This window comes from Neoarius graeffei, chromosome 11 (genome assembly GCF_027579695.1).
Source record: "Neoarius graeffei isolate fNeoGra1 chromosome 11, fNeoGra1.pri, whole genome shotgun sequence".
In the NCBI taxonomy this organism is placed as follows: domain Eukaryota; kingdom Metazoa; phylum Chordata; class Actinopteri; order Siluriformes; family Ariidae; genus Neoarius; species Neoarius graeffei.
The window spans coordinates 7,180,427-7,194,508 of record NC_083579.1 but is presented as its reverse complement, the minus strand read 5'-3'; the positions used below and the strand labels follow the sequence as shown (position 1 = coordinate 7,194,508).

Genomic DNA, 14,082 nt, shown 5'->3' with positions numbered 1-14,082 from the left:
CCGGGACTTGGAGAACCGAAAATGGGACATAAATCTCTATATGTCACTCATGAGGAAATCGATGATATATTTTGTTTTGATAAATTTGGGGACTTTTTGTTTGTGAATGTGTCGATATAATAAAAAATAATAATGTTGGTTTGAAGATATGAAGTTTATCTTCTGTTGAAAAACTCATTTGTCATACGAAATACATCACGGATCTGAGTGACATTGAAATAATATTGGCTGGTTTTTTTTTGTGGTATATCAGAGATATTCCACTCAGCTATCATGATACTGAACGAGTCGAAGACGAGTAGCTAAATGGAATATATCTGATATACCATGAAAAAAAGCCAGGCAATATTATTTTACATACACACTCCTTTTGGGTGTTCAACGCATCTTTCTCTTTCAAAATTTTCCGTATTTATCGAAGCAAACCTGGCGGCCATGTTTGTTTACAAATTGTCACTTGCTAGTGTGGAAGTTTTACGTCTCCGACGTGTGGCATCATGTTGTCTTAACAACCATGCAATATTGTAAACCATATTCAACGCTCATTCTCCATTGGGTAGAGTGACGTAGTACACGTAGGATAAGCGATATGCTAACAATATTGCATGCTATCAAACCAAATGAATGAAACCTGCTAGAAGGGAATAGAACACGTTTTTATTCCATAGAAAAAGTGTCCTGTATGTATAATAATTCCTGATATTTCACAATGATGTCACTTGCAGTGTTTTCCCGCTGATTAGACATGCGTTGTCAAAATGGCGGACCAGTTCAAAATTAAAATTCTTTTGATTAGCTTGCATATTTTTTGTGGATGTGTCCATATAATATAAAGAACATCACATGGTTGTTCAAAGATATGAAATGTATTTTCTCATGTTGAAAAATATTTCACTTGTTCACTTCGCGGGCGGCACGGTGGTGTAGTGGTTAGCGCTGTCGCCTCACAGCAAGAAGGTCCGAGTTCGAGCCCCGTGGCCGGCGAGGGCCTTTCTGTGCGGAGTTTGCATGTTCTCCCCGTGTCCGCGTGGGTTTCCTCCGGGTGCTCCGGTTTCCCCCACAGTCCAAAGACATGCAGGTTAGGTTAACTGGCGACTCTAAATTGACCGTAGGTGTGAATGTGAGTGTGAATGGTTGTCTGTGTCTATGTGTCAGCCCTGTGATGACCTGGCGACTTGTCCAGGGTGTACCCCGCCTTTCGCCCGTAGTCAGCTGGGATAGGCTCCAGCTTGCCTGAGACCCTGTAGAACAGGATAAAGCGGCTAGAGATAATGAGATGAGATGTTCACTTCGCTCACTCATGAAATATACATTCACCACTTGAAGATAAACTTCATATCTTCGCACAACCGTGTAATATCCTCAATGTCTCTATATACTGTATGAGTCACTTTGCTATGATTTTGGCACAATGTAGGCGACTTTATTGAAATACTGAATTGTTTTATTACAAACTTAACATCTTTGTAAGCTTAAATGTTATATTTCCTTATGATTTATGAAAATGATTGGCTACGTATGTATATTTTCTCCAGGAATTAAAATTGAAAGGGCTTTAAAAGAAAATTTAAAAACCCAAATAAATAAATAAGTGAACAAACAAACAATGTAGATATAAAAATATGCCAGATATATAGTTTAATTTATATTTTCTTAACATTGGATGTTAATGAAATGTATTTTATTCTTAAAAACACTGAACCTTTAGAACTTTCTGTTAATAATATAATATCTACTTTATATAATTTTTTTATTTGCTGCTGTAAACAACTTTATGAAACAACAAGGAAGTAGCATAATAATGTAAAGGACTAATTATTATATTTATCTGCATGGATGCAAAAATAAAGTCTTTTTTTTTTTACTTAATTGTGTATATTTGCTTTGGTTTGTATCTGTGGTTATTCAAATTAAAAGCAATAATAATCTCTTAAAAGTGATTTAAAAAAAAAACAGCAACAACATTAAACTTCCATCTGAGGTGAAGAAAAATGTCTTCTTAAATGGCGCGCCAGGTGTCGCGCGTGCTCTTTTCTGATTGGTCAGTGTGACCAAGCTGATCTGAGGCCAGATACTTCTTTCACAAACTCTCGCGATAACACGCTGAGATCTCCAGCCAACTGATCTCAGACCTTCTTGTTGTGCCAGATCGGACTGTTTGATTCTATTGTGGAATCGACTCCGGTTTAAATTCCAACATAGGACTCGATCATGTCGATTTCATACGATCAGGGATTTTTTTTTCCAGCTTAATATCCTACACTGAGCATTTTATGGACTTTAAGTCCAGGTTTGGAAATATATCGCTGTCTAATGTTCGAGTATTTGCGAGATTTTAGCAGCTAAATTTTTACTGTATGGAATCGACTCCAAGAATTGGAGAGTCGACTCATTGGGGATTGATTCATTAGCTCATCATGCCAGTTTTCAGGCTGAAGCAGGCAGTTAGTGATGACTTGTTGCTGTAGTTGGACTGAGGACGAAGCGGTTTCTACAAGTCTTTAAGTTTTCTGCTTTGATTTGTAAGTATTTTCCTGTTCAGATCTTTTCTTAAATTGGATATAAACAGGATTTTTTTTGTGTGTGCGCGCATATATAAAACTTCAGCAAAATAACATACCGACTGGAAGTTGTTTTTATTCTCATTGTGTTAATGAAGTACGTGAATTGTAGTAATAATAATATTATTATTATTGTTTTTTTTTTTTGCTTAAAATATTTTTTCCCTCTTATCAAATCCTTTTTTTGGAGAACACATGTATCTTAAGTTACAGGGCTTGTACAATATATAATTTGAGACATTATCAACAACTCATTAATATATCCTAAATGTCTTATTGTGTTGTGTTTTGATCATCCTGATCCATCTCAGACAGTGCCCAGATGTTTGTAAGGTGACAGATGAATGAAGTGAATAACATTGATTTATTTCATTACAATGGCATCTATGGGCGGAACAGTGGTGCACTGGCTAGTGCTGTCGCCTCACAGCAAGAAGGTCCGGGTTCGAGCCCCGTGGCCGGCGAGGGCCTTTCTGTGTGGAGTTTGCATGTTCTCCCCGTGTCCGCGTGGGTTTCCTCCGGGTGCTCCGGTTTCCCCCACAGTCAAAAGACATGCAGGTTAGGTTAACTGGTGACTCTAAATTGACCGTAGGTGTGAATGTGAGTGTGAATGGTTGTCTGTGTCTATGTGTCAGCCCTGTGATGACCTGGCGACTTGTCCAGGGTGTACCCCGCCTTTCGCCCGTAGTCAGCTGGGATAGGCTCCAGCTTGCCTGCGACCCTGTAGAACAGGATAAAGCAGCTAGAGATGATGAGATGAGATGAGACGATGGCATCTGTTACAGTGCCTTGAAAAAGTATTCATACCCCTTGAACTTTTTCACATTTTTCCACCTTACAACCACGAACTTAAAAGTTTTTTATTGAGATTTTATGTGATAGACCAACACAGAGTAGCGGGGTACACCCTGGACAAGTCGCCAGGTCATCGCAGGGCTGACACATAGACACAGACAACCATTCACACTCACATTCACACCTATGGTCAAGGGACACAGCAAACATGTGGAAGAAGGTGCTTTGGTCAGATGAGACCAAAGTTGAACTTTTTGGCCTAAATGCAAAGCGCTGTGTGTGGCGGAAAACTAACACTGCTCATCACCCTGCACACACCATCCCCACTGTGAAACATGGTGGTGGCAGCAGCATGCTATGGGGATGCTCTTCTTCAGCAGGGACAGGGAAGCTGGTCAGAGTTGATGGGAAGATGGATGGAGCTAAATCCAGGGCAATCCTGGAAGAAAACCTGTTGGAGGCTGCAAAAGACTTGAGACTGGGAAGGAGATTCACCTTCCAGCAAGACAATGACCCTAAACATACAGCCAGAGCTACAATGGAATGGTTTAGATCAAAGAATATCCATGTGTTAGAATGGCCCAGTCAAAGTCCAGACCTAAATCCCATTGAGCATCTGTGGCAAGACTTGAAAATTGCTGTTCACAGACGCACTCCATCCAATCTGGCTGAGCTTGAGCTATTTTGCAAAGAAGAATGGACAAAAATTTCAGTGTCTAGATGTGCAAAGCTGGTAGAGACATACCACAAAAGACTTGCAGCTGTAATTGCAGCAAAAGGTGGCTCTACAAAGTATTGACGCAGGGGGGCTGAATACTAATGCACACCACATTTTTCAGATTTTTATTTGTTTAAAATTTTGAAGACCATTTATCATTTTCGTTTCACTTCACAATTATGTGCTACTCTGTGTTGGTCTATCACATAAAATCTCAATAAAAAACTTTTAAGTTCGTGATTGTAAGGTGGAAAAATGTGAAAAAGTTCAAGGGGTATGAATACTTTTTCAAGGCACTGTAAGGGGTGAACAGTCAGTTCTTGAAGTTGATGTGTTGGAAGCAGGAAAAATGGGCAAGCTTAAGGATCTGGCAAACTTAGACAAGGGTCAAATTGTGATGGCTAGATGATTGGGTCTGGGCATCTCCAAAACTCCATATTTTGTAGGAGTGTTCCAGGTATGCAGTGGTTAGAACGTGCCAAAAGTGGTCCAAGGAAGGACAACCGGTGAACCAGCGACAGAATCATGGGTGCCCAAGGTTCAACTAATGCACATGGGGAGTGAAGGCTAGGCCGTCTGGTCTGATCCCAGTCGCTGCATATCGGTCAGACCGCCCACCATGCTGACCCCTGTCCTGTGAACATGGCCTCCAAATTCCCAAGATCGCAATCTGATCCAATATCTGTCGGATGTGCTGGACAAACAAGTCCGATCCATGGAGGGAGGTCCTACCTTGCAACTTTCAGGTCTTACAGGATCTTCTGCTAATGTCTTGGTGCCAGATACAGTACCACAGCACACCTTCAGAAGTCTGGTGGAGTCCAGGCCTTGATGGGTCAGAGTTGTTTTGGGGGCACAAGGAGGGCCTAGACAATATTAGGCAGGAGGTTTTAATATTATGCCTGATTGGTGTGTGTGGAGAGGTAATTTTAGACAAAATTAGAGCTTCATTCGTTAACTTTTAATAGATTCCCAGGCATATTTTTTTTAGTTCGGATTCATATGTGAAGTGTTTTGTTTTTAAGTAGAGTTGTGGAATATTCCAGTTTATACTGCTCTCTTCATCTCTCTTTCCTGCTAGCAGCACATTTTCATATATTTGCAGGTCTCCAATGCGTGTCCTCGGGCTTGCCAGGTCTCTTAAAGCAACAGATCTTCATTCACTCAGTAGTCGATTGCTTAATCTTGTTTTTCCATTTTATTGCTCCTTATAACTCTTCCTTAAATCTTTCCCTGGTTTTTTGTTTGATTTTTTGTTTCTGGATGCCAATACGTCAAGTCTCAATGAGCATACGTGCAGTTCACTGAGTAGCGTCATTTATTTATACCCCTTTAACCACTCGTTTGCTAAGAACCTGCTGCTGTTCCACTGGTTTGAGAGACGCACCATTAGGAGTTTCCTCCTGCTACACATAACTACAGGCATGTTTAAAAGTAGTACTAATGGATCGGAGAACGTCTTTTTATCATCCAAAGCCAAATCATTCACTGTGTAATGATGGTATAGATCACAAGGACAGATAATTGTTAGTCACTCTTCAAGAAAGATATCGTGTTAATGCAGTATTAGTATTAGCATCAGTAATGCAGCTTATGTTTGTTACATTACTCGTAAAAACAGTTGTTTCTTCCGCCACCATGGATTTAATTTCCTCTGACGGTGTTATCGTTTTATTTTAATCTGTCATAAACATAACTTGAGTTGTCTTGACTTGAGTCTTGATGGAGCTTGGAAGCTGTAAAAAAAAAAAAAGTATTTGGATATGAATTTCGTATATTTGAATTATATACATGTGCAATTATTATTATTATTATTATTATTATTATTATTATTATTATTATTATTTCCATGGTGTGTTTAATAAACGTACATTTTTGCCAATTTTTTCTTCATTTTCAAAACTTTCTCTAGGAGTCCCGGAGGCGTCCCCTTTAGCCAGAGTGAAGTCAAATGTGTATTTTTGAGATTGGAGTTTTTGAGATTTGTATTTAGTGTTTTGATTTTTAAAGCTAGACGGCCTTTCGATTTCATAAAATCAGTGAAATTTAGTTCCGTCTGAAATGTGGTGATTGTGAGATGTTTATTTCTGTAATATCACAAAATATCAGGCCATTCTGTGGCTGGGACGTTATTTAATTTGAGGGGATTAAAGCAAATAATGTGCATGAAATCGCTCGCTTCATGCAGTCAAGCAGACAGAGGAAGTCCGTGTGTGTGCGCATGCGCAGGTTTACCTTTGAGCGTGCACTGACTTCCATCATTCTGTCGCTAAACAAACAGCTGATCACACCGAGGTGCTCGCTGACCGCCGATATTTATTAGTTTGGGTCTGCGTTTCCTTTCCTTCGTATATAACATAACGCCTTGTGCGAACAGGGAAAGCCCACCACGTGACGCATGACGTAGTATCTTGAATTGGGTCATGGTGAAGCAGGAAAAAATAGCGGAGAATTTAGGGCCATGTAGCCTTAAATTCATTAATTGTTCTATTAAAAAAAAAAACTAATAAAACTGGAGGTCTGTGATTCGAATCCGGTAGCTTTCTGTCCACTAAACAAAAATAATTGAGTGTCGGGAAAATTCTTTTTATGACCTAAACTTGAAAAATCTGAAAGGCAGTCTACCTTTAAAATCTGAAAATTCTAGCCTGAAATATATAATCTTGAAATATATATCATCAAAGGCAAGTTTTACCTCTAGCAAGTCCAAAACAATGAAAAAATTGTTTAGAAAATTGTTTTGAAAAAATTTGTGTCTGCTTCCAAGCTCCATACTTGAGTTCATGCCAGTGAAATAACGTCTTCATTTTTTGGTTCTTGGTTCCAAAGTTTTGTAAGCTGAGAACCTTGAACAGTTTGAGAACCTGTTCTAGAACTAGCACCAGTGTTATCTTGGTGGAAAAGAGGTTTCCGTGTTCTGTCTTCTGGGCTGTCTCAGTGACGTGTTTGTAATTCCCAACTTTTCTCCCTTTGTTCCTTTTGCAGATCTTTAATAACCTTCTGTGTTTTCTGAAGATCCAGTCCTCCTTCACTCAGCGTTCTCTCTCAGGATCTCCAAGAACCAGTCAGCGCCATGAACTGGTCATTCCTAGAAGGTCTCATCAGCGGGGTCAACAAATATTCAACTGCGTTGGGACGCATCTGGCTGTCTGTGGTCTTTTTGTTCCGTGTCATGGTGTTTGTGGTGGCTGCGGAGAAGGTCTGGGGTGATGAGCAGAAGGATTTCAAGTGTAACACGGCACAGCCGGGCTGCCACAACGTCTGCTACGACCACTTCTTCCCCATCTCACACATTCGCTTGTGGGCACTGCAGCTGATCTTCGTGACGTGTCCGTCGCTGCTTGTGGTGCTGCACGTGGCGTACCGTGAAGAACGTGAGCGCAAACATCGTGCCAAGTTTGGAGAAGCCTGTAACCGTCTTTACATGAATACAGGCAAGAAGCGTGGCGGACTCTGGTGGACCTACGTGCTTTCGCTGATCGTCAAGATGGGTGTAGATGCTACGTTTGTCTACCTGCTGTACTATCTGTATGAAGGTTATGACTTTCCGACGCTGGTGAAGTGCTCAGAGGCGCCATGCCCCAATGTGGTGGACTGCTTTATCTCAAGGCCCACTGAGAAGAAGATCTTCACACTCTTCATGGTGATCACCAGTATGGTGTGCATCCTGCTCTCGTTCTTTGAGACCCTCTACCTGGTGTGCAAGCGATGCCTCGAGGGCATCCAGACGCTCAGGGGTTCCAGGCAGGTGGCTCGTGCCACTTCCATCCGCAACATCAAGAACCCAAATTCACTGTTGGATGGCACTCAGATGGTGGACAAAGCGCCATCATATACAGTCATGATGTCACATTGAGGAAACTGGAAAGGAACTTGAGATAAACTTAAAAAGCAGGTTGATGGTGACCAACAATGGCATTACGAAATGGGTTTTGCAATCCAATAGTGAGAATGAGATCTGGTTTAATCTTAAGAAGGTTTATCTCAAAGAGCAAGATAGATGCACAGGTACTCATCAATGTAGTAAACTTCTCTGTATCTGGAGTTTCTGGGTTTGTTCCTCATACCATTCATTTACTCAACACTACCAAACAGGTGAACTGATAATGGGGTGTAGCTCTGTTTATGAATGTTTTTAACTTGCATCGACAAGTTCCATCATGCCATTTGCTTCTCTGCAACGTGTTCTGAAGTGGTTTGGGCTGTGAGTCAGTTTCAACCACGAGGAAAAGCAAGCAGGGTCCTTTGTTTAAACCGTTCTTGATTCACAAAAGAAAAGCACGTAAATAGTGAAAGATGATTGTCCCACGCCCTAAAGTAACCAGGTGTGGGTAGTGCCACTGTCGAGATTGCATCATTCCTGATTGTTTTTACCATTTGGTGTTACTTTTTTGTTTTTGTTTTTTATGCAGAGCTAATGGTGTCAAAACTGCTCAGAAATTTATTTGCAAAGAAAAAATTGAAAAAGAAAAAAGAAAAATCGCCAAAATGTTGTGTGTGTGTGTGTGTTTGAACCTTAATGGAACGTTTGAGGTACTGAATGCTAGCTCTCACTTCTTGCATGAAGATGCATGTACGGTACATTTATAAAGAGATGTTTTCTCAGAAAAGTGCGTGAATCTCAAAATGTTCCTGATTCAGGATCATTGATGTTGATACTAAATCAACATCACCACAACAACCGCATGCATGGACAATGAAAAGGAGAAAAGAAGCACAATAGTTTGGTTAAGTTCATTGATTTGATTTGTCATGTGAGAAAGAAATCGCATAATATTTTAAAGAAGTTTCAGCCTGATGGCTAACGCAGAACAAGAACACATCTGTTTGTCCTTTTGCATTTTTTTTTGTCCGTCCCACAAAAAACGAGTCTCAGAAGCTCGTCTTTTTGCCAGGGTGTATCCATTAAAAGCCCAGCGCGACGAACCAAAGAAGCTCCATGACTCATCGGCCCCATTACATCTGAATCTGGTTTGTTTTTGGAGGAAACCTGAAGCCTTTGGCTCACACACACAGAGAGAGAGAGAGAGAGAGTGTGTGTGTCTGTGGCTAAGCTTGCATGGTGCTTTTTTTCAAATGCTAAAACCTCCTTCAAAAAATGTAGACAACACAGAGCAAACACCTACTTGTGAAATATACATGTTTTTTTTCCTTTTAATTATTATTATTTTATTATATTATTATATGGGCGGCACGGTGGTGTAGTGGTTAGCGCTGTCGCCTCACAGCAAGAAGGTCCTGGGTTCGAGCCCCGGGGCCGGCGAGGGCCTTTCTGTGTGGAGTTTGCATGTTCTCCCCGTGTCCGCGTGGGTTTCCTCCGGGTGCTCCGGTTTCCCCCACAGTCCAAAGACATGCAGGTTAGGTTAACTGGTGACTCTAAATTGACCGTAGGTGTGAATGTGAGTGTGAATGGTTGTCTGTGTCTATGTGTCAGCCCTGTGATGACCTGGCGACTTGTCCAGGGTGTACCCCGCCTTTCGCCCGTAGTCAGCTGGGATAGGCTCCAGCTCGCCTGCGACCCTGTAGAACAGGATAAAGCGGCTAGAGATAATGAGATGAGATGAGATATTATTATATTTTCTTGACCTGTTTACAATCTGTTTATGATTTCTGTCAATGTTGTATCAAGAATGCAAACGGCTATTTTACTGCCAAGTGTTTAACCACAACTATTTAACCACAGGAATTCTGGATGTTCTTTAATTATCGTATAATTCGTCTTTTTTGTTGAACACATTTATGGAAAGAAACGTGAACGCAGAATTATGAGGGTACTTCAAAAAGTTCTCGGACTCCCTCACCCAGAAAAAAAAAATCACAGGAGAAAGATCTTACATGTTCTCGCATTATTTTTCAGCATAGTCTCCGTTAACTTCAATGCGCTCTTTACACCGATGTTCAAGCTTCACTATCCATTCATGGAAGGTCACATCTTGAGCCTCCAGATCCTCCTCAACAGCATGGAGGACTTCATCATCATCACTCTGAAAATGGCGGCCCACGCAAGTGGGACTTCAGTTTGGGAAACGGATAGAGGTCAGGCCATGCCAGGTCGGGTGAGGAAGGTGCATGGGGCAACAGTTCAAAGCCACTTCTGCCCCTGCCACCGGTGCTCTCTGGACAGGCGTATTCGCATTGTCCTGGAATAACATCACGCCAGCTCGAAGCTTGCTTTCTTCTCCTTTTTTCTGTGATTGCTTCAAACATTTGAGTTTTTGTGGACAGTGATATAAAGTTTTATAGTATACAATTACGCCCCAAAACGGGAGTTAATCACGCCCCTTGTTTCTGGGTGAAGACGAGAACTTTTTGAAGTATTTTATTATTTTTATTTCCTATATTCCTGCGCTCCTTCTGCCACTGGCTGAAGGTTCTCGGGGAATTTTGTGCCTTCTAGGAAATTACAAAAATGCTACGGTTAAAACAGTCTGTACATGAACTGAACTTTGTCACAACCTCAATCATCAAGATGTTGTTAAGAGAGGAATTAATTTTTTGTTTTTTTGGTTCGGCACTTTTGTGAAGCATGGATTTCCTCTGCTTGACGCCCATCTTCAACATTCCTTCTTGTTTTGTTTACTGTGCACAAACAGTAACGTTTCTCGATTAAACTTGACTTTGTACTTTACTAATCATGTGTGCGCTGTTTTATTACCATGTTATTCTATATGATATGCAATATGTAAAGAATAAAACATTTGGATCATGCTGTTCTAAGAACGTAATTGATGACTGACAGGGTGGCGCTGAATCTGATGAAGCGGAGTTACTGTTACCTCTCTAAAGTTGATTATTTTCCTGTAACGGCATGCCTTGAAGTGTTTTCCTCTTATTACAAATCCAAAACAATTTACTTCCTGTCATCACATCTCCCTAGTGCATCTCAACCCATTAGAATATCGTGAAAGAGTTCAATATTTTCCATCAGCTATTGAAAAACATGAAAATGTAATATATTCTAGACTCATAACACGTAAACAAATGTTTTGACCATTTTTCTATTTTAATTCTGATCATTATGGCTTACAGTGCAAAAACAAAATCAAAATATTAAGAGTTTGAGTAAAACAGTATAAATACAGCATATTTCTCAGTCTAGTTCAGTACAATCAATGCAACTACAATCATGAAGAAGACTGCTGACTTGACAGTTGTCCAGAAGGCAATCATCAACACCCTCCACAAGGATGGTAAGCCACAGAAGGTCATTGCTGAAAAGGCTGGCTGGAAAAGGTGCACAAGCAACAGGGATGAGCACATCTTTGAGAAGTTTGTCAAGAAAAGCCGATTCAAGAACTTGGGAGAGTTTCACAAGGAGTGGACTGAGGCTGGTGTCAGTGCATCAAGAGCCACCGCACAGATGTCTTCAGGAAAGGGGCTACAACTATTGCATTCCTAATATCAAGCCCCTCCTGAACCAGAGACAATGTCAGAAGCATCTTACCTGGGCTAAGGAGAGAAAGAACTGGACTGTTGCTCAGTGCTTCAAAGTCCTCTTTTCAGTAAATTTTGCATTTCATTTGGAAATCAAGGTCCTAGAGTCTGGAGGAAGAGTGGAGAGGCACAGACCCCAAGGTGTGTGAAGTTTCCACAGTGTGATGATTTGGGGTGCCATGTCATCTGCTGGTGTTGGTCCACTGCATTTTATCAAGTCCAAAGTCAACACAGTGTCTACCAGGAGATTTTAGAGCACTTCATGCTTCCATCTGCTGACAAGCTTTATGGAGATGCTGATTTCCTTTTCCATCAGGACTTAACACCCGCCCACAGTGCCAAAACTACCAAATGGGTTGTTGATCATGATATTACTGTGCTTGATTGGCCAGCCAACTTGCCTGACCTGAACCTCAGAGAGAATCCATGGGGTATTGTCAGGAGGAAGATGAGAAACACCCGACCCAAAAATACAGACGAGCTGAAGGTTGCTATCAAAGCAACCTGGGCTTCAATAACAACTCAGCAGTGCCACAGGCTGATCACTTCCATGCGGCGCCATACTGATGCAGTAATTCATTGTAAAGCCACCCCAACCAAGTACTGAGTGTATAAATGAACATACTTTTCAGAAGTTGGACATTTCTGTATCGTAAATCCTTTTTTTTTTATTGCTCTTAGGAAATATCTTAATAATTTGAGATACCAGATTTCTGATTTTCATGAGCTAAGTCATAATCAAAACTAAAACAAAAGAAGGCTTTAATATTTCACTTTGTGTAATGAATATAGAATATATGAAAGTTTACGTTTTTGAATTAAATTACGAACAAAAACTAACTTTTTCACTATGCTGTAATTGTTTGAGATGCACTAACACATGTTAAGCCTAGGTCACAACCGGACGTACGATTTTTTGGCCGTGCGATTTTTGGTGTTTCCCAAATCGCTGCGGGTTTTTTTTGTTCGTGGAGAAAGACGCACGTTGGCCGTAAGTTTGTCTTGCAACCTGAAAAAAATGTAAGCGCCCGTAGAGTTTGTTTGACATAACAAAGAACCTCTGTGGCCAGTCTACGGCTCGAAAATCAGCACGTCACACTCGCACCCTCCGTGCGTTTCTTGCGTTTTTTGCACGTAGACCGGCCGTAGGAGCACGTACGGCCGGTTGTGACCGAGCCTTTATACATGGTCATTCCTTCACTTTCTGTGGAAGTTAATGAGAAAACACAGTGTGTCATTTTATTGAGAATCTGCAACATGATATCCTCTGTCCTCAAGTGCTGACACTGGCGAATCCTTCCTTAAATGTTCAATAAGCGTCTCCTTAAGAGAGAATGTTTAGAGTCTGCCATGTATATGTTGTTAATACAGAAATTATACCAAGTGACCAATCAGAATCAAGAATTTAGCAGCGCTGTAGTACAAAATGTTAGTAAGTCATGCTATTTTAGAACTTGGCGCTTGTACTTGATCGAGCTACAGAGCCTTGTAAAAGTATTCAAAGCCCGTAAAAGTCATCAGATTCACCTGGATTATAAATATGCAGATTGCTCCTGCTAGTATTTTTTTATTGTAAACCTACATGCCTTAAATCTATGCAGTATTTTCAAAGACAAAATTCATTCTTTGTCAGCAGATCTTTAAAAGAAAATAAAAACTGAAATATGCTATTTGAGTAAGATTTGAAGTATTCGATCAGGTTAGTGCTTGGTAGAACCAATTTTGCTGTAGTAACAGCTTTAATTGTGTTAGTGGTAGAAATCTATGTTTGGCATGCTTGAACTGGTACAAGCTGCTCTGATTGCTACTTGTTCTTGAAACTTGTACAGACTATTTTGATTGCTACTTGTTTTGGTCAAATTAAATGCTTGAGATTTATCTTCCCTCACACATTCTGCTCTCTCCTTAAAGTGCTAGTCTTACGAAAATGACCACCTCTGGAAATGATACCTTATAAAACTAGACATGTTAAATAGTTTACTGTCTAAACTGTATTTTAATACGAGACCGGGAACATGTTCTATTTAGCCGGTAAAGTTTGGCTCTTTGAGTCCACCATTACATGAATATGTTCCTGGTAAGTTATTGTTAATTCAAAGGAAGTGACGTCATACACATAACGCTTGAAAGTTTGCGGCATTTCTGGCTTCGTCTGCTTTGCAAAATGTAGCACGGTTTTGCCTTTTTTTTTTTTAAATCCCAAAACAAAATTAAAACCAAAGCATGTCTCCTAAGACCGAGGTGTGTCATTCAAGGCTGTTCAAGTGTAGCCGATTTTAAAAAAAGCAGAATTTCGATCCATTATAGCCCAAAGTCAACAGGACACTTATGGGTTCAATTTGTATGAACAAAGAGAGGTAACTTCAAGCTGGCAGTATGGTTTGGTGTCTGCTCCATCCATTTTGAAAATTTGTGAGGCAAATTCACAGAGAAGAATTTGACTGAAGGCTGGTACGCAGAGCAGTTCCTACCATTTGGAAACAGAAGTCTGAAGCATCGTCCCAAAGAGCTCACCACCGCACAGGAAGTGTCAAGCTTGTGTTTAGCCTGTTGCTTGAATTTATTAGTTGTCCT

The 14,082-nt window shown here is 40.6% G+C and overlaps 1 protein-coding gene across 1 annotated transcript; it reads left to right on the top strand.

Moving 5' to 3' along the window:
* The first annotated feature begins 2,414 nt into the window (after positions 1-2,414).
* Positions 2,415-9,350, top strand: gjb10 (gap junction protein beta 10). The gene is made up of 2 exons (XM_060933342.1): positions 2,415-2,522; positions 7,060-9,350. The coding sequence occupies exon 2, from the start codon at positions 7,148-7,150 to the stop codon at positions 7,928-7,930; it is 783 nt and encodes a 260-aa protein (XP_060789325.1). The 5' UTR covers positions 2,415-2,522; positions 7,060-7,147; the 3' UTR covers positions 7,931-9,350.
* Positions 9,351-14,082: the final 4,732 nt, after the last annotated feature.